The sequence below is a fragment of the Mytilus californianus genome, unplaced genomic scaffold (genome assembly GCF_021869535.1).
Source record: "Mytilus californianus isolate M0D057914Y unplaced genomic scaffold, xbMytCali1.0.p SCAF_9, whole genome shotgun sequence".
In the NCBI taxonomy this organism is placed as follows: Eukaryota; Metazoa; Mollusca; class Bivalvia; order Mytilida; family Mytilidae; genus Mytilus; species Mytilus californianus.
The window spans coordinates 36822731-36844349 of NW_026262745.1; the positions used below are offsets into that span (position 1 = coordinate 36822731).

General features: G+C 30.5%; 1 protein-coding gene and 1 long non-coding RNA gene across 2 annotated transcripts; both read right to left on the reverse strand.

The window, feature by feature from the left end:
• Positions 1-4296: 4296 nt before the first annotated feature.
• LOC127715669 (F-box only protein 8-like) lies at positions 4297-21341 on the reverse strand. The gene is made up of 6 exons (XM_052221831.1): positions 21188-21341; positions 16281-16537; positions 15298-15424; positions 12677-12795; positions 11797-11981; positions 4297-4671 (listed from the first exon to the last, which is right to left on the reverse strand). Exons 2-6 carry the CDS (start codon positions 16499-16501, stop codon positions 4472-4474), a joined length of 852 nt encoding a protein of 283 aa, XP_052077791.1. The 5' UTR covers positions 16502-16537; positions 21188-21341; the 3' UTR covers positions 4297-4471.
• On the reverse strand, positions 5343-6965 carry LOC127715705 (uncharacterized). The gene is made up of 2 exons (XR_007988562.1): positions 6826-6965; positions 5343-5912 (listed from the first exon to the last, which is right to left on the reverse strand). It is a non-coding gene; the product is annotated as an uncharacterized LOC127715705 (long non-coding RNA).
• Positions 21342-21619: the final 278 nt, after the last annotated feature.

The window sequence follows — 21619 nt, forward strand, 5'->3', positions numbered from 1 at the left end:
ACATAAGAACTCATGTGCTCTGGAAGGGTAAGCAGTTTCTACTCATGATATGGCATCCGTTGTGTTTTCATGAAAGATAAAAATCCGATGATAAGTTACCATCGGTTATGTCGCAATTGAGAAAAAAAGGACTGGATTGTGGTAACAAGTGGAACAAGTGGTCAGATTTGACACAGATCTTTCAAATCGGTCAACCATATCATGATGGCAGCAGAATATATATGATGAGTTTATTTCCAAGGGATGATTAAAACATTACCACTTGGAAATCTTGATGCAATATTTTCCTTGTAATCAATGAGCAGTTATCCTCTTTCAAGTAAACACAAGCGTTAGAATTTAGCCTAAACTTTGTTGTAAAGATTAGTGTTCAACCTACCCTCATCTTCAATTTCTATATGTAAGTCAAGATATGATGCAGACTTTAACATAACTATATCTGTGGTATCCTTTATTTCATGTTAAATGGTATAGATACAGTCAACAAAGGCACCAATCATTGAATTATTCAGTGAAAAGACATTATCTATATAGCCAAAAGGGACGTTAAAGAATGATGGCAGTTTATCCATTCTTCGTGAGAAGCTTCTGTATGAATTCTTTTCTATCAAACAAAGACACAATCTAGAATGCAGAGGATCACAGTAGTTTCTCATAGGAATGCCGATTGTCCGTTGAAAAACAAGTCCTTCAAACGTAACCAAAATCATTGACACCTTGTCTCCTTTTTTATTTATTCAGAGGGATATGCCAAACTTTTTGCAAAAACAAATTTGAAGACTCTCACTGATATCTAAAGATGAAACTTCCTTTATTCATATCAAGAGGGATATGTCAAACTTTTTGCCAAAAAAAAAAACAAATAATAAAAGGCCTCCACTGATAGCTAGAGAGATGACACATATATCAACTCCCATGGTTCAACTACAGGTTACATTCTGGTTTCGAAAACAAGTGACAAAAATTTGCAGTCTACCTATAACTGGTAGTTTATTGTTTTTTTAGATAAAATTATAAACAACTATATTTTTAAACAACAAACATGTTTGGTATATTCATGTACATGTATTTTGATAATTTCTTCATCATAATAAACATGTGAATTGAGCTTGTCCAAATTGTATTGACCACAACTTCAAGGTAAACTACCATGAACGAAAACTTTAAATTATATATGGTACAAGACTACAGACCAATGGAGGCACATACTGGAAAACACCATGCTACCCATATTGTTAGAGGGTGGGGTTTTTGTTTGGGCTTAAAACCAGATTGGAAGGCTCCAAAAAAAGATGTGACAGATGGCATTATGCTCAGTTGTGGTTAAAATACCTACCTATGCAATGCTATGATAAACACAAGTAACACAAGTTTGTAATCTGCATATAACTAGTTTAATTTTTTTAGAAAATTATAAACAACCATTATTATGAACAACAAACAAATATAACACAGATATATTGCATAACTTAATATGAAATAAACATTCCTATATCTATTTTTTGTTTTATTTTCTATATAAGTCTTGTACAGATTCTAAAACAAAACAATGAAACAGATTTTTTTGTGTTAAATCAAGTTACTATAAAATTCAGTGTAACAATAAATTGGTGTTTTTCAAATAAAGGTACTGCTCATTTAAAACAAACCTGACTATCTGTTTGGGCATATAGATTTTCAAACTGATCCATACCAGGAAGTATGAGCATGGAGATCAAATTTACAAGTACACATAAAATAACTAATCCAAGAATAAAAATTTCGAAAAATATTCAACGAGTGACAGAATAATACATTAATTCATGAATGTACTTGGGGCATGTGTAAATTATCAGTGTTGTTTGGTCACCAGTTGAATATTTTTTTATATTTTATTCTATGATTTGTTTTTCATTTTATTACATTGACCATAGTCTTTTCAAGGCAAATTAAGAAGAAAATGAAAGGAATTGCATCTTTTTCTACTCATTCTCAATTGTTTTGATGCAACATCATCAACAACTTCTTGACAACACTCATTGATGTATGACGTCAGAGGAGTGAAATTATTAAATTTATTTCACATGTTAAACTATTGGATTCTTATTTCATTGGAAAATCACTGTAATTCATTGCAACCACTGTAATAATATCTTTTCAAAATATTATCCCATTGAATATACAAGTCTTAAATTCCATGTGATAACTAATTTCACTCATCTATCTATTAAATCTACATAAAATATATAAAATTCTGATTGAAATAATGAGCAATAAATCATGTACAGTACCAACTTTTGTTCTTCACAAACAAAAGTTGAATAATTGATGGAGCTTTGGTTAATCCAATTTCTTATGATAACAATATTCTTCCTTTTAAATAATCTGCTAAACAACCATCATCACTGTACTGAGACACAAACCTTGAGCCTTAACTCTGTTTAAAATATATGTTCTCAAGAATGCTGGACTTCTTAAATTGGCCAACAACCCTCAATTTTGTGTAGTCAAGTTCCAATTTTCCAGAAAATGACATGTAGAAAGTTTTCCTACTTTTAATATCCCATTCCAATTAAATAATAACATTAACACAATTTTACTGCATTACAGTTAATGTTTCTTCAGTGACACTGAAGCCAAATTATTTTAAAATCCAAAACTAAAATTTAACAATTTCATATGAGCTCTAATTGCAAAATGTGACCTTTAAAACTAGTGTTTAATGCAATAAACATATTGAAAAATTGCACAAAAAAGAAAAAATTGTAAAAAATAAAAATAAGAAGATGTGGAATGATTGCCAATGAGACAACTCTCCACCAGAGGTGGCCATGTTTACACTCCATATACAACTGTATCCTAAATAGTGATTTATTTCATTCAATAGTATCTACTATGATTTCATTACTATAAATAGATAAAGAACTTATATAAACACTGCACTAAAAATCTATTGCTACATTGATCAATATAAATGAAGCATAGAAAATAAAAATCTAAAAAAAAAAACAAACAACAATAAGATCTATTCCAGGAAAAAACTGTATGTGGGGATGATTTATTGTTGAGCTTTCAATATTTCTTCATTTATTTTTTCTGGAATAATGAAAAATTGCATTTTTGTGGATATTTGATTCTTTGGTTTTGAAAAGTCTGCATGCAAGCCTATTGACAATATGTGCTTCATTGATTATTAAAATTTATTGTTCACCTTTACAAATGAAATCCTTGACAGTTGGTATCCAATGAATAATAATGAATCCAAAGTATTACATATTATACAGAAGGATTATTTCTGTTCGGGAGTTGATATCAAGCATTAATTAAATTACTAAATACAATTTTCAGGCTTCGTTTAAGAAAAATTTAGAATAACTAAGTCAAGACATTAATTCTGCACATATTGCTTGGTCTTTATTATGACTTTCTTCGTGTGGTTTTTAAGATATAGATGCCTAGACAAAATTGATTTTTAAAAGAGAGCTGACAAATTCACACAGCAAACTATGTTTGAAACTTACAAAGACCTATCTTGCTTAAAAGAATTTATAATAACAATTTCTTATTTTCATATTTTGAATTCCAACTGTACATCACCAAAGAAAACTTATTTATCATCTACCTTCTAGCTCACATATTTTCCTGGAAAAGTCTTTGTCTCCCATCTTTAAAGGTGGGTATATAACATTAATATCACAGATATTTGATAGAGGTACACATTTGATAGAACATTATGGTTTTGGTATTGTTTCTTTTTCTACCATATATTTTTTTTTTAAATACATGACGAGACATTGAAAAAAAACCAACAGATATTTTCTTTTTATGCTTCAGGAAGCATTTGTCTATAATTTTGAATTTTTATTTAAAATAAATGTGTAAGCAAAAGTTTAATAACACTTTAATACAGAGAAGTTTTACCTTAATAAACAGATTATTTGTATGAGGATAATTTAAACCATTAAAAACCTACTATTTGACAAAATGTTTATGGGAAAAATTATTAGAATCAAATTTTTTTTAAATTGTAAATTGCAAGTAAAATTAAAAAAAAAACTTTCTATTAAAATTTGGAAGAAGCAAATAAGTTCAATCAAACAATCCTAAAATGAAAAGTTTTACTGGCCTTTTTGATTTAATACTTTTATAGTTGTGGGGTAATAGTGTTATTGAAACATTCAATAAAATTGAAACAATCAACAAAATTGAAACAATCAACAAAAGGTATTTTACCATTTAATTTTCAATGAAATTTTACCAAGGTTTCAAAATTTAATTTCAGCTATTTGAAAATTTTAGGAACATGTTACTTTACACAATATTTTAATTGGAGCTATCTGAAAATTTTTGTATCTTTTCTGATTAATTAGAAAAAAAGAAATTTTAAACATCAAAATGATGAATACATTATCTACTAACTCTAGTAAAAGGCAACAAAAATAGTAAGTCCTGTTAAATAACAAAAATATATTTTAGAAGTTTCAACCAGTTTCTAATCAATATCTTCTCTTGCCACATGACCTATTAGGTATATGTTGTCATAGAGATGACCTGCAAAATCTTCATCTACACCAAGTGCTGCCCTCTTTGTATTTTTGATAAATTCTCTTTTTGACATTTTGTTCTTTACAGCTGGACTGGTTAGGTCCACAGATAACATGATCAGTGAAAAACACAACACAAAAACAGTATCTGAAAATAAAATGAATTTTAATTAAATGTAAGTAATAACTAGTATGTTTAATTGTTCCAACCTTCTCGTGAAAAAAAAAGAAAGTCAGTCACTGGAATGGTAAGAATATTTTTCATTACACTATAGTAACTTTATATTTACACCCTTTCACTTCAATAAGCAAAGGAAGAACCTTTTTACCAGTTGACCAGTTTAAGAGAAGATTAGAAGAGAGGCGAAAGATACCAAAGGGATGTTCAAACTCATTTGCAAAAAACAAGCTGACAAAGCCATGGGAAAAAACAAAAAACAACCAAATAACAAATAACAGTACACAGAACACAACATAGTAAACTAAAGACAAAGCAACACGAACCCCACAAGTTTCTTGAGTGCATTTTTACACTTTTAAAGAACTTATTTCTTATTGCTATCTACAGTACGGGTAGAGACTTATTATTATAGATGTCTTATTCCGTCTAGATGTCAGACTGGTCGGACAGTTGTCTCAGTGTAATTAACACCTGCTGTGATATTAACCTGTACAATATCCGAGTGGAAGGTCGTAAATCAATCTGTACCAGCTTGATTAGAATTAAATTTTACCTGTACAGATAGTTTAGTATTTATGGAGGATAGATAATAAATGTAAAATATTGTTTTGTATTCAAAGAAAAAATTACAATAAAAATAATAAAATGCTTCGCTGGGGCGCAGCTTGATACGACCGCAGAGGTCGAACCCTGAACAGTTGGGGCAAGTATGGACACAACATTCAAGCTTGATACAGCTCTGAATTTGGATTGTTATTAAATATTTGACACAGCATAGGTTTCTGACACAGAAAGAATGTGGTCTAAGAACTTGAATTTTTTTAATTTACCTATTATGGTCCAATGTCCAAAATCAAAATACATGGTTAGATTCAGCATATCAAAGAACCCCATATTTTCAATTTTTGTTGAAATCAAACAAAGTTTAATTTTGGACCCCAACTTGGACAAACTTGAAAACTGGGCCCATAATCAAAAATCTAAACACATGTTTAGATTCAGCATATCAAAGAACCCCAATAATTCAATTTTTGCTAAAATCAAACTAAGTTTAATTTTGGACCCTTTGGACCTTAATGTAGACCAATTTAAAAAAATGGGACCCAAATTAAAAATCTAAAAACACGGTTAGATTTGGCATATCAAAGAACCCCAATAATTCAATTTTTGATGAAATCAAACAAAGTTTAATTTTGGACCCTTTTGACCTCAATATGAACCAATTTGATAGCGGGGCCCACAAATAAAAAATCTAAATTCATGGTTAGATTCAGCATATCAAAGAACCCCATATATTCAATTTTTGTTGAAATCAAAAAAAGTTTAATTTTGGACCCCAACTTGAAAACTGGGCCCATAATCAAAAATCTAAACACATGTTTAGATTTAGCATATCAAAGAACCCTAAGAATTCAATTTTTGTTAAAATCAAACTAAGTTTAATTTTGGACCCTTTGGACCTCAATGAAGACCAATTTTAAAAAATGGGACCCAAATTAAAAATCTAAAAACACGGTTAGATTTGGCATATCAAAGAACCCCAATAATTCAATTTTTGATGAAATCAAACAAAGTTTAAATTTAGACCCTTTTGACCTCAATATGAACCAATTTGATAGCGGGGCCCACAAATAAAAAATCTAAATACATGGTTAGATTCAGCATATCAAAGAACCTCATATATTCAATTTTTGTTGAAATCAAACAAAGTTTAATTTTGTACCCCAATTTGGACCAACTTGAAAACTGGGCCCATAATCAAAAATCTAAATACATGTTTAGATTCAGCATATCAAAGAACCCCATCTATTCAATTTTTGTTGAAATCAAACAAAGTTTAAATACTGGACCCTATCTTGGACCAACTTGAAAACTGGGCCCATAATCAAAAATCTAAACACATGTTTAGATTTAGCATATAAAAGAACCCCAATAATTCAATTTTTGTTAAAATCAGTCTAAGTTTAATTTTGGACCCTTTGGACCTCAATGAAGACCAATTTTAAAAAATGGGACCCAAATTAAAAATCTAAAAACACGGTTAGATTTGGCATATCAAAGAACCCCAATAATTCAATTTTTGATGAAATCAAACAAAGTTTAATTTTAGACCCTTTTGACCTCAATATGAACCAATTTGATAGCGGGGCCTACAAATAAAAAATCTAAATACATGGTTAGATTCAGCATATCAAAGAACCTCATATATTCAATTTTTGTTGAAATCAAACAAAAAAAAAGTTTAATTTTGGACCCCAATTTGGACCAACTTGAAAACTGGGCCCATAATCAAAAATCTAAATACATGTTTAGATTCAGCATATCAAAGAACCCCATATATTCAATTTTTGTTGAAATCAAACAAAGTTTAAATACTGAACCCTATCTTGGACCAACTTGAAAACTGGGCCCATAATCAAAAATCTAAACACATGTTTAGATTCAGCATATCAAAGAACCCCAAGAATTCAATTTTTGTTAAAATCAAACTAAGTTTAATTTTGGACCCTTTGGACCTTAATGTAGACCAATTTAAAAAACAGGACCCAAAATTAAAAATCTAAATACACAGTTAGATTTGGAATATCAAAGAACCCCAATAATTCAATTTTAGATGAAATCAAACAAAGTTTAATTTTGGACCCTTTTGACCTCAATATGAACCAATTTGATAACGGGGTCCACAAAAACAAAATCTAAATACATGGTTAGATTCAGCATATCAAAGAACCCCATATATTCAATTTTTGTTGAAATCAAACAAAGTTTAATTTTGGACCCCAATTTGGACCAACTAGAAAACTGGGCCAAAAATCAAAAATCTAAATACATGTTTAGATTCAGCATATCAAAGAACCTCATATATTCAATTTTTGCTAAAATCAAACAAAGTTTAATTTTGGACCCTTTGGACCTTAATGTAGACCAATTTGAAAACTGGACCCAAAATTAAAAATCTAAATACACTGTTAGATTCGGCATAACAAATAAATAAATGTGATCAAAGATTTTACAAATCTAATGCGCCATACTGTGCAATTAAAGATTACTTCTTGAAATTTTTCAATATTTGAAATTTGAAAAAAAAATAATATTTGAAGAATAATTCTTTTTAATTTCTGAAATCTGAAATGAGAAAAAATTGACCCCCCACAATTTCTTTTTATCCCCCCCCCCCCCCCTTTTGCTCCAAAAAAATTCTTTCCCTCAAGATATGGTCATAATCTCAATTCAAATTTCCAATGGAGTTGGCAACCATAATTACCCATTTAAATTTACCATAGTGCTAACTTAATCTATTTTATAATAGAATTAAAAATATAGTGTCAAATCTTTCATATGGATTTTTTTTGTAAAAAAAAAAGATGCAACATTTGCAGATATTTTTACTGGTCTTCCTTTATAAATATGTATTTCTTTAAACATAATTTAAAAGCAGTGTAAGGGAAGTAACCAAAACGTTGTATTTGGATTACCTCCCTTACACTGTTTTAAATTATCTTTATTGTTCATTAACCATTACTTTATACATAATTTAAAAGCAGTATAAGGGAGATAATTTCAATGATGTATTTGATTTATCTCCCTTACACTGCTTTAAATTATGTTTTGTACTAAAGTATTTGTCCATTAACCAGGACAACCTTGTTTTTCCCCCTTTTTTGCCCCTAATTCCTAAACGGTTTGAGCCATAACCCCCCAAAGCAAATCCTAACCATCCCTTTGTGGTCTGGAAACTTGTAGTATAATTTCAGAGAGATCCATACACCGTTCCACAGTTATTGTCTGGAAACTAGAAAATGCTTATTTTTGGCCCCTTTTTGGCCCCTAATTCCTTAACTGTTGGTACCATAACCCCCAAAATCAATCCCAACCTTCCTTTTGTGGTATTTAACCTTATGGTCAAATTTCAAAAAGATCCATTCACTTAAACTAAAGTTAGAGTGCGAAAACCAATGTGTCTTCGGACGACGACGACGACGCCGGCGGACGACGACGACGACGATGACGCCAACGTCATACCAATATACGACCACAAAATTTTTTTGCGGTCGTATAAAAATTTAATATGAATATGGGATCAACTTTTTTTTAACTTGAAAATGAAAGAAAGACGTTTTTTAACAATGTACTGTAAAAATGTGTTGCCAATTATAATAATTGTGTTTGTGCCAATAAACTATTTGTATTTGTATTTGTAAACCGTAAATATTTCATTTTATTCAAAATTATAACAACCAGGGCTGTTTTCAATCGAAGTTTTAATCAAAATATTGAGACATCAATCCCGTAAATTATACGAGTTTTCGTTGATGGTTACAATATTTCCTCATTTTAACGTCCTGTTCCTTTATGTTATTAATAGAAACACAATTTTAAGTATAAGGCCAACATATCATATTTATAAAGTATATAAACAAATTGAATATAGGCATTGTGAATAAACTGTTATTTTCCTTTCGATACCACGTTCCCCGTCGGAGCCTCTACGTCTATTCATACCTGTCAATCATTTCTCGCAAGTAAAACAATTTGGTCAGCCAGATCATCTGTGCTTTCTATTTTGACATATATTTCCCGATAATCTCTTTGAAACAATTGGTTTTTTTACAATATTTATAACGCCGTGATCATCTTTCGATTCCTAGTTTTTATATAAAAAAAACTTTTCATATGCACCTCAATATTCTATGACCCAGCATTATTTCAAATTTTGTTTGTTAATAAATTTGTTGACACTCGTTGTATTATAACAAAGATGTTGCCTTTCTATTTCCATGTTTGAAATTTCAATGAAAATCATGTTTTTTATAAACATATTTTACGAATTGTGTCAATCAATACACAAAGATCAAAGTTTTACACTATTCATGATCAGCCGTCTTTACTTTTGCGTCGTATTTCTAACCATTCTCTAAAGCTCGTGCAGTCAGTAAGATTTTGTAAATCGATGTCGGCAGTTTAAATTGTATGATTCCCGAACTTTAAAGGGGGTGTCCGAATAAATTATTTAAATAGGAATCTGGGTGTTGACTGATAAATATAATAAATAAAATAGTTAAAGAAGACTAAAGCTTGTTTTGTTTATAATTACAAGGATTAAATTTTCTATTCTGGTAAATCAATTATTAATGGATCTCGATCAAGAGCCTCAAAACTAACGCACAATAATGCCAATCATTAGGTATCAAATTAAATCATGAATAGATTTTCCCACGGTCGGTCAGTAAGGTCACCTGTGTTAACTGTTACGATATTTCCCGCCATATGAAAATCACGTGCATTTGACAAAATTAATCCCAGCTATTTTTAGCATTCAAATTTGTATTGTGAGTGAAGTCAAGTTCAAAGTTCAACCACATGCTGTTGATCACTGATATGTGTATCATGGAATTGTCTTTTCACAGCAAATATTTTTTTTAGATTGGTGTCAAAAATACAACATACAAGTTAACATGCATTGTGCGTAAATTAATATTATGCAATTAAGAGTCAATACAGCACCATAAAATTATTAAATAGGAGTAATTGCATTTCTTTAGACTACAAATCATAGTAAATATTTAATTAACTGGTCATCAAACGATTGAATGCTTCTAGTTTTAATGTCCATTCATGTCAGTGGCAATTATTTCATGCATATTTAACAAACACAGAAATATCAAAATAAACCTAATTCCCGAGAAGAATCGTTATCTTCTTCTAGTGTTATTATTTGCGTACTACTTTAGTTATATATCATCAACTTTCGGACAATATTTGTTTACAGTAAAAAGAAAATATTTTAAAAACTGTATGCCAACAAATACGAAAAAGATACATAACAAAAAAAAACAAGGGAACATAGAAAATAATATTTTGAGGAATATAAACAGTATTTGAAATATAAAAAGCCACAATTAAAAAAATAGGCTATTTTTATCAAAACAAAGTTGTCTCCAGTACTTCACCTGTAAAAATATTTTATGTCAAATACGATGTAGAACTAATCAATAAAGTGACTGAGAGGTTTAAATCACAGGTAACCTGATTCTGAAATCAGTGAAGCGTAATAATCTAGTAGCACGGATTGAGATGAAAGGACAATTACCGGTATATTACCGTTCACACCTGGATCTGTTGATTAATGACCATACTACCTACCATAAAACAGTCGGATTATTCATTTTCGACATGTCCCAGTCCGTTATTTATAGTAATAAGTCTCTACCCTTACTGTATAAACAATAAATTATGTGATTCCTCAAGATTTGTTTCTGTCTTCCATACCCAGACATGAACAAAGTAAAATACTGTCTCTCAGCTATGTATTTCAAGCAAACTTATATCATGTCATGTTTTAAATCTTTTGTGTCATATACTGTAAACCAACTAATTTTCGCGAGACATTTATTTTCACAACTTTCGCGAGTAGAAAAATAAAGTGAATATGTAAAACTTGGAAATTTCCTTATTTAACTACATCCAGCAAATTTGAAAATCGCTGCAAAATGGGCTAATAAGGGTTAAACACAAAATAAAGTATCCGCGAAAAATATGTTGGTTTACAGTTCTGTAAATTCAGAAATTATTGCAAGGTTTTTATTAATGCGAATAATGCGACTACTTGAGTATTGCAATAATAAGAACTCGCATTCTGATATCAAATACATATATCTGTATGTAGCTTTTCCTAAAATCGCAATAATTAAACTCGCATTTTGTTAATTCTTCAAAAATCGCAATAATAAATGCATGCAATAATTTCTGAATTAACAGTATATTGAATGACAAAATTCAATAGTCTGGCAGCTGAAACATGTGACTATGTGACATTGGTGAGTCAAAACGTGGGAATTCATTTCTTAAGACATTTTTGAAAGGTCAGAAATAAGTCTATCTCTGTCTACCCATATCTATAATACAATACACATGGAGTGTTTCAGTTAACCAGATTGGCCCATGTGACACTGTTCAAAATTGCTTTTTCAAAAGGGTCTTCTCAAAGATTAATCTGTTTTTGGACCTTAAACTTAACCTTCTTATAACATACGAGGCATACCTTCCCTTTTTATAACATATGAGCCAATTTAGAATAATATGTGACATTACCTTTAGAAAGTCCTAGGTTAGGATTACATAAACAAAATCTTTCAGAAAATTTCTCCATCATCTCTGTAAGAAGACCACCTCTCTGTTCTGGTGCAGAAATTGTACCAAATAAGTTCCTCAAAGCATTAGGTAGAAACTGCATCTCAAAGTTCTGTAGATGTACTAACTTATCTAATACATCTCGCCTGTAATGAGAATTACACATTTGATCTCTTTGAAGTAGAGAAAAAGTAAGTAAACTCTACAACCTGTTTGACTGAATTATAAGTGGTAATTCATACAATTTGTGACGATATAATAACCCAATCCTCTTATTTATGTACAATATTATATGCCCTTACAAGTTTTCTAACCACTTTAAATATCATTGAAATACAAGATTTACATGTTTCTTAAAAGCTCATGGTTGAAATTGCATGTGTATTACTTAAAAATACATGTTGAAATCAAATTGCATGTAATAGTAAATTTAACCTCTCCCTCAAACCACATAAAAAGTTTATATGTTTAACAAGAAAACATAAATCTAATTACAATAATTATAGATAATGATTATATTTCAAATGTAAATTTATGTCCTGAATATGCATGAAATATTTGCTACTAGACATTTAACATTCAATCTATAAAATAAAGTTTTAAAGCAAATACAGTTAATTCCCTTACCCTTCAAATTTGTATTTTATTTTGTCATTTTTAACTTTTCTAATTTGAGCATCACTGATGAGTTTATTGTAGATGAAACGTGCATCTGGCATAAACACTTTTTATCCTGGTATCTATGATGAGTTTATGAGAAGAAATTATTTCTTACAAAAATTGAAGACTTCCTAAATGATAAAATAATTCCAAAGTACTTTACTAGATATTTGTATCGTACCTTTGATTCAGATATTCTCTTTTCTTACTAGGTTTGATCTTTTTAGTCAGGTGTAAAAATTTTGCTATTTCCATTGGACTGTTTTCCAGTAAACCTTGTCTAAATAAATACTCTTCTCCCTACAAATGAAAAGTTCAAAATAATTTCAGTAGGTTAAATTTTATTTCGATGCATGTGTTTAACATGCATAAGGGTTTTCCGTCAAAATCTTAAAATCTTTTAAGGAAGAGTTCTGTCTAGCTTTAAAGTGTATTTCAACTTTACTTCACTAGCTTGTTCTGTTTTTTTTTAAAATTAATTCCATAAATTTTGGGTAGAAACATTTTGGAACATTCAATGTATATCATCATCTGAGACAAAATAGACATCTTCCAATAAAATCAGTGTATTTGGATCTGTAAACATAGTATCATCCTTTTTGCCAGATATCCCCTCTTTTTATATCCAAATAGACAATTTTTTTCTCTCTGATAAAACCTATGATACAGGAAATGTCCCATTGTTTAGTAATTTGCTGTAAATTTACTTAACTAATTTTTCAATTTGGACTGGTCTATTTTGTCTGTGACGATGACATACATTGTATGTTTAAAAATACTGATAATTTTAAGGTCAGTGATATAAAATTTGCTTTATTCTTTAATCATTTACTGAGCCAATGAGGTGGAGCCAGACAGTGCAATAACAACTTCTGAGATGGAAGTTAATGCACTGGTCTCAGCTCCCATTCTTTGATTTTCCTCTGACAATCAGTCAACGAATATTTGTGTAATCATCATTTTCCAATAATCTGCTTTTGGCTATTTAAAGATTTTTAACAAACATCTGCTTTGGCTTTTAAGATTTTCAATATAAGAACACTAACATAGCAGTGTATTTTGATAAATCATATCTGTTAATGAATAAATAACATATTATTTGCCAAATGATACTACCGGGTATGCAAATATTTGTTTGTATTTCAAAGTTATCATATTATGAAGGGTTCATGGGAATAAAAAATTATTTTGAATTTTTGTAATTCTGATAATCAGAACTAGAGGCTCTAAAGAGCCTGTGTCGCTCACCTAGGTCTATGTGCATAATCAACAATGGATTCTCTCCAACATTGTAGACAAGAATAGAATTCATGACAAAAATTTCTTTTTTGTTGATCTTGTATTGATGATCATTATGTCTTTTCAGTTTCTCTCTATCTTCTTTCATTTTTGCTCAAAAAATAAAAGAGGGTAAACAAATCCTCATTAAGGGGCAATCACTCCTATGAAGAGTGACAGTCTACTAACTATATTGGCAAAATTTTACTTGTTTGTGGATCTTGCCTTGCTGATTTTATTTGGTTCTTAAACGTTTCTATCTATCTATTATAATTTTTATCATATAAGGCAAAAATCATCATTAAAGGACAATAACTCCAATAAAGAGTCGTCAGAAAATTTCCTCCATATTGTCTTAAATGTAGATTTAGTCTTGCTGATCATTTTTGCTTCTTTAAGTTTTTATCTATCTATTATAATTTTTAAGATATAAGGCAAAAATGCAAAAAATTGGTAAAAATCTTCATTAAGGGGCAATAACTCTAATAAGAAGTCAAATGATGATTTCGACAATGCTATACTTATTAAATGTTATTCCTAGATCTTGTTTTGCTGATATTTTTTGCAACTTAAAGTTTTCTCTCTATCTATTATAGTTTTCAAGATAAAATGCAAAAATGAAAAAAATGGTAAAATTTGTCATTTAAGGGCAATAACTCCTATAAGAAGTCGCCTGACAGTTTTGACGTCAATGAACAAGTTGTAAAGATCAACATTCTGAACATTTTTGCCCCGTCAGAATTTCTCTTTTTATAATGGTTTTCAAAATAGACAAAACTTGCATTTTACCCCTATGTTCTATTTTGAGCCATATCGGCCATCTTGGTTGGTGGGCGGGGTCATCGGACACATTTATTAAACTAGATACCCCAATGGCGACTGTGGCCAATTTTAGTAAAGTTTGGTCCCTATGGGCCAGGTTAGCTAAAAATGAGTTTTGGGCAGTCAATAAAGAAGGTTTATACCAAATATGTAATTAATATCTTGAAGCATTATGAAAGAAAGAGAGGAAAACTCAGATTTCAAGCAATTTTCCCTTTCGAAGAGCCATATACAATTTCAGCAAAAATTATACAAATGGAACTGGATTTAAGCTGAAAATGTAACTTCCTCTAATATAAATATATGCTAAATTACAAATCAATTGATAGAAGCATATAACAGAAACAAAAGGCAGAAAACTGAGACCTCCAAGCAATTTCTATTTCCATGGGCAAAAACATTAGCAAAAATCACTCAACTGATCTCAACTGGAATCATACTCAAACATAACTTCTTATCATATGACTATGTACCAAATATCAAACAAATTGATAGAAGCATTACATAAAATTGTGTTGAAAGCTTATTGCATGGACACACTGACAGATGGGTGGACAGATGGACAAATGAATGAAACAACAGACGTCAAACCATTAGTCCCCTTTCGCATTGCCAAATACTGGTGAACATGTTGCAAGAAAAAATTTCTTTAACAGCCTCTAACATATTTATTTGTCTTACTAAATTCCAACATTATCTTACCTCAAAAGCATCACCATTAAAGGTTAATGAGGCTTCATCAAGGACCATGTAAAGTTTTTTGAAGGAAACTTTTTGATTCTGTATGCGTTTGTAAATACTAACATAGCCCCAGGAGTCTTTACACAGTCTGAAAATAGAATGGAATATTATTAATTCATAATTATTGAATGCTGATCAGCCTTTAAAAGATCAGTCCATGGTAGACATCAGGTTTTTCAGAGGTTGAATATGATTAAAAGATAAAGTTATGATACACATGCTAATATCTGATAAGAATATACAGATGAACTGAATTTACAATGATTCTAATAGGCCATACATACACATTTTGTAATGAAAGAGACTATGTACATGTGTAAGGCCTTTTCCATTAGAGTCCTTTAAAATTGAATATTGGTTTCCCCTGACAGAAGACAATTTAAAAGGGTCAGCTGGCAGGAAAAAGTTTTAATTTTATTTCATTTTTTTGGCAAAAATCAAACAAGGCTAATGCACATGATGCAGTTTCACTATTCTAAACTCTAAGAATGATAAATGAAAAATCTGTTAAGAAATTATCAGACAATTAAAGCATCATTGATAATTGTCCTTAAAGAGAGATTTGCTCTTTTTTCTCATCTGTAAAACCAGAGGAACCAACATTTTTTTTTCATGACCTTACAGTCATTTCAAATTTTAAGCTGCAAAACTAAAGATGAAACAGTATTTTAATACTATTTACATTTAAAGAGAATTCATCACTTATTTTTATATCATGTAGCAATATCAGCTTGAACATTTTTCTAGATATATAATATATTATCATACTTTTTAAATTTTCAGGTAAAAAATGTATTTTAGAAAAGAATAGATCAAGCAAAAGGAAACTCCATTAAACAAACCTCTCATAAAACACATCTACCATACATCATAACATGTAGATAAATAATATTATGAAAGGAGAATAACAATGTAAAAATAATATTCAAATGCATGTATCTCACCCCATCCACAATAGCTCATCATTAGCTAAATTATCCCAAACACAGGCAGCTAGGCATAGATCTGTGGCATTCAGATGTGACAAAACAGCTAGGCCTAACTCAGGTGGGAGGTTCTGTAAATCTTGGAATTTGGTCACTGCATTGTTTTGTTTGGTATTTTTTTCTAAGTTTTTTTCTAAGTTCTTTTCAATGTTATTTATTTTCCACAAAGCTTGGCCCATATTTTACATGGTATTGCAATACCAAAATGTCATCAACTGCAATTTAAAAAAAAAAGGCAAATAAGATGTAATATTAAGATAATTTACATAAAACAATGTACCATAAAATCTCTGTTAAGTTTATATTCTTTCAAAAAAAATAATTTCAGCCCTAAGTCTGTTTGGTCCAGGTCATTCCAGCCAAGTCGACCAAGCCCTAATTTCAAGTCAGGGATGGGGTAATCATAATCTGTAATCGTAATCGATTGTAATTGATTACATTTTTTCCAGTAATCGACAGTAATCTGTAATCGAATACATTTTCGATTACATGTAATCGTAATTTAATCGATTACAGCAAAAATCATGATGTAATCATCGATTACTTTCGATTACATTTCGATTACTTTAGTAAAATAGTTTGATGAAATATAACCTAGTATTTTAAATGAAAACATGTATGTATTCATCACTTTGAAGTACTGATATGACTTAAGAGTTTATCAACTGCCTTTATATTTCTATCTATTGTCTCAAGCTGCATTATGATCAACCAGATCCCCTACCATAATTTACTTTATATCTAGCTTTTGAAACAAATATATTAAAATAAGAAAATAGATTTGAAATAAGAAAATAGATTTAAAATAAGAAATGTGTCTTAAGTTAAGTTCTGTACTTCCTTAAAGTAGTAAGCTTATTTGTATTAAATTTCCTAAAAGCATAATTTTCAATAAGATTTAAGCTTAGAATAGATAAAACAGTTGATTTCTTATAATGTTAAGATATACATGTATATAAAAAATAAGTACACAAAATCCTTTTAACAATGAACCAATGCCTATGCATTGAAATTCTTTTCAGAAAAAGATACATGTATCCCTCGTTGACATTATAACTATATACTGTTTATAATTTTATTATAGAATAAAAAAATCTTAACAAACTTGTCTTTACTAATCAGATGATCAAAGTCTTCTAATCACTATATAAGACACATACTTTGTTTTTATTTCAATTACTGTTTGTCTAATTAAGATGGAGATTTACATTATGTTGCCCCAGGTTATAAATTGTACTCCATTGGCAGTTTTATAACCTATAATTAAGGTGGTTTTCCAACAAAAGGATTAAATCATGTTTGTCATTATAATTATAAATTTTGATCCTTAAAATTAGCTGAACTAATTAATAATTCTACTTTTTTTATATTTTCTTCTGAGAAAACTTCCAACATTGTAAATAACTATGCTAAAATATACCTGCTTTTAATGAATAAAAACAAAAAAGCTAAGTTAAGTCAGTACGAAAGCAAAATTATTGAAAAAAACTTTAAACATATATATAAGTGATTGATGGAATGCAATGTCATCTCTAATTCATGTTGAAAGTCAAATTTCAAGATTTTTTTAATAATTCTGATCCTCAGTAAGAGATTCCATCTAGATAACAACTGTCAACTTATAATTTGGAAACAATGATTTAAATGTTGTTTTTTTGGTAAAGTTCTAAACATCTACTATACAAACGTTGATCGACATGATAGTGTTTAACTTACTTTATTTTTTTTTTTAATTTTGAAGCATGTAATTGACAGTAATCGAAAAGTAATGTAATTACTTTTGATAAAGTAATCGATTGCAATCGATTACATACAAAAAACTGAGTAATCGATTATTAATCGATTGCACAAAATACCTTCATGTAATCGATTATTAATCGATTAAATTTGTCAGTAATCGTGCCCATCCCTGTTTCAAGTTGAATTGGTCCCTATTAGAAATAATTAACAAATATGGTTTAAAATTTATTATACTTTGGTACTTGTTTAGTTGTACATGTAAGCCATAAATAGTGAAATATTTTTTGAACTATTTTAAAGAAAAATTCAATTTCATGATTTATATGGAAATGGTGCACATTCTACTGTACAGTAACTGCTGTGCTATTATTTGCATACATTTAAATATCCAAAAAGATTTTTTTTTTTTAACCATTTGAACACGCTGGGGACATATACATGTATGTAAGACTCAGATCGACATCTGGTCTCTAATCAACGTCTCTTCTCAAATTGATGTCCAAATCTGACGTCATAATGATATGATTCCAAATTAACTGCCAATGCTATGCCCCTCTTATCGACTTCTTTTTTATGTTCTCAAACAGATGTCCAAAATTTGGCTTTTCTAATAGATATATCTTTTTTACGAACTTGCCACAATGATGGCACAAGTTTATTTAATGAAAACAACTGTCATAATTCTGATTTGATAAAGGCATTTTCTAAGCTCAAAAAGTTGTTAAAAATATAAGATTTTTAATCTTGCAGAGTTCAAATAATGATGATTTTCAACAATAGACTGTACTTCTTTATCATGTTTATTCAATCTATTGTTTCAGACTGTATATCGCCCCCTAGATGTTTTTTTATTAACTTTGTTGATGGGTTGATGTCCCATTGTCATATATCCACATGTCATTTATTATATAAACACAATGAATATAAAAGGAATAAGACCACATATTTCCTATTTCAAGTGGATTAACTTCTTTCACCAAAATACTAATATGCAAGTACATGTAATATGATGTCCACGTTTTCCTTTTTGTCATTTACTAATTTTTTTTCCTTTTTTTATAATTAGTTGATAACTTGGGACCGGATGTTGCAAACTTTGGTGTTCTGTCTCCATGTTCTCTTAAATCACTATGATTAAGCAGCTACATGTAAGCACAAAGAAAAAACGGTACTTTTGATATAAACATAGAAACATCACGGTCAAAGGGTTAAAAAAAATTCCTGAATAAAAGCAAGGACAAAAATTAATTATTTTATTAAAAGTACTTGAAATAGGGATAAATATTTACTGTTTTCGGTGAAAAATATAACCAACATGCAAAAAAAAAATGACTTGGCCAAATCGACTGGGGACTAGATTAATTAAGGGCAGGAACAACCTGATACCCATTAATCTAGTATTCAATTATAACGAGTCCTGGGATATTCATCAGTCATACCATCTGTCGACTCAACAGTTCAAAGTGACTTATTATTTGCCAGGTGTATTTTTTGGGGTAAAAACTAGACCAGATAATCCTGATGTTTGCTTAGGTTATTTTTTTATTTTTATACAACTAGGCCTTCTTTAACTTTAGGGGTCCCAACCCATATAGAGCCTCTGTTGGTTATAGTTGCCCCCAGCTTTGACCTAGTCTAAGAGATCAATCTGATGATATCTCTTTGGTTTGTCTGTTAACACAGAGCTGCCTGGTGGTTCTCTCCGAGTACTTTGTTTTCCTGTACCAAAATGTCCTAGCACTCCCTTTGGCCTACTTCGATTCGTCCAACTCGGGTTTCCCGAGTTACTCGAGTTGCAATCGATGTAACCGAGTTTTATCATTTTACAACCCTCGAGTTAACTCGATATCAACCATGCCCCTGACCAGGTTTAATCGAGTCGAGTTAAACGGCAAGATGGCGACGAAAGAGACGTGAGTGCTTTTCGAAAATATATTTTTTACGATTTAAACGGATTTTAGCCATTTTATGTGACGAAATAGAAGTTTAAGTGTTCAATTACAATAGTCACATTAAAACATCACAATATATATATCTATTGTATTACATCAATGTCAATCAATTGTAAATATTCGCTAAAATATACACATGTGTACCTCCGTTATACTTTTCAGAGGGGGGGGGGGGCAAGGTAACGTTTACTGTTCTTGTGTTCTGGGCGTTTTTTATTCATTGTTATCGGCTATTGTGAATATTTTTTTAGCTGTTAACTGTTATTGTCAAAATCAGTTCACTGTTCTGCTCTTTGCCCCCTTTCCATAATATATCCTATATGCTCAGCCTACACGCAGCCACGTTTGGGGTGGTTATAAGGGGTCTGATCCTGGGATCCCAGGAAAAAAATCATTGAATCCCGGTACAGTCTCCTCGGCAAAGTTTTGTATACTTGGGACATGGTCCCTGGGCAACAATGTTGTCAATAATTTTTATTAAGATTTGGTTAGAATCAATTATATACTTAATTGCCATCGTTTGTTCATCATCACTAAAAATATGGTTTAGTTACATAAAATCATCCATGTTGTTAAGGTAAACAATGGACCTTGAGTAACTCTCCACCAGAGTTTTTGATTCGATTGATACTTGACGCATGCGCAATCAAACCTAAAAATTTAACTTGAGTAACCCGAATTGGACCAATCGAAGTAGGCCCTAGTGTTGGAGTGGGTATTGTCCTTGTAAATATGTTATAAATACTTAAGTGACACATCTTCATTAATCCCAACATGGAGTGTACACGGATTCCACTGTATCTCATAGCGCTTGAGGGGTGCTACAAATAATGTACATGTCTACATACACATACATGAATACACTATTGTACACAGAGCTAAATGAAACCAATACTTAACCCTAAACCTTACCCAACACATCCCATAACATAACCTTAAATAAACCCTAACCCTAAATTATGTATATATAATATAGGGACCCCTCAAGTAAAAGAAGGTCTAGAACTTAGAACTGGACCACTCCAGATTATTTAACCTGTTGACTACTAGTGCGCGAAGTCTGTACACTGCACTACAACAGCTCCACAAACTATCAATACGGGCACAAAATTACGAGGGTTAGTAATTTAAAAAGGGGGGATGCTGACGGTATTGACACGCTTAATCACTTACCGATTTAGCAAGGAAGAAAATTTTCCGTGGTCGGTGTTATACTCATTCTTCATGAATGAGATTGTGTAGTAGCATTAATAGGCGTAAAAGGGACATGCAGTTTTAGAAAACCTGTCAAAAATGACGTGGAAGTGACCGAGTTTGTTATTGTATTCAGCAGTGAATGGAATAAAAGGTTTACAAAATAATGATTATATCAATCAACATTGAATTAGTATAATTTCACAGATTAAGTAATTTTATGAACCTTAATTAGGGTCCTGTCTTGCTTCATAATTCAAACATTTAGAAAAAAAATTTATAAAGACATCTCGGACCAATACACATTCGCCCCCAAACTCCATACAGCGTTATCGTTCGGGTCATACTTCCCTTTCTCTATAAAAAAATAAATATTAAGCACATACATGTGGGGGGGGGGGGGGGGGGGGG

Coding starts and splice junctions, on each gene's coding strand:
- LOC127715669 (XM_052221831.1), bottom strand. CDS start 16,501: ATGGGCCAAGCTTTGTGGAAAATAAATAACATTGAAAAGAACTTAGAA. Junction 11,982..12,676: donor AGAGAATATCTGAATCAAAG/GTACGATACAAA, acceptor TTCTCATTACAG/GCGAGATGTATTAGATAAGT. Junction 4,672..11,796: donor TAACCTAGGACTTTCTAAAG/GTAATGTCACAT, acceptor TTTTATTTTCAG/ATACTGTTTTTGTGTTGTGT.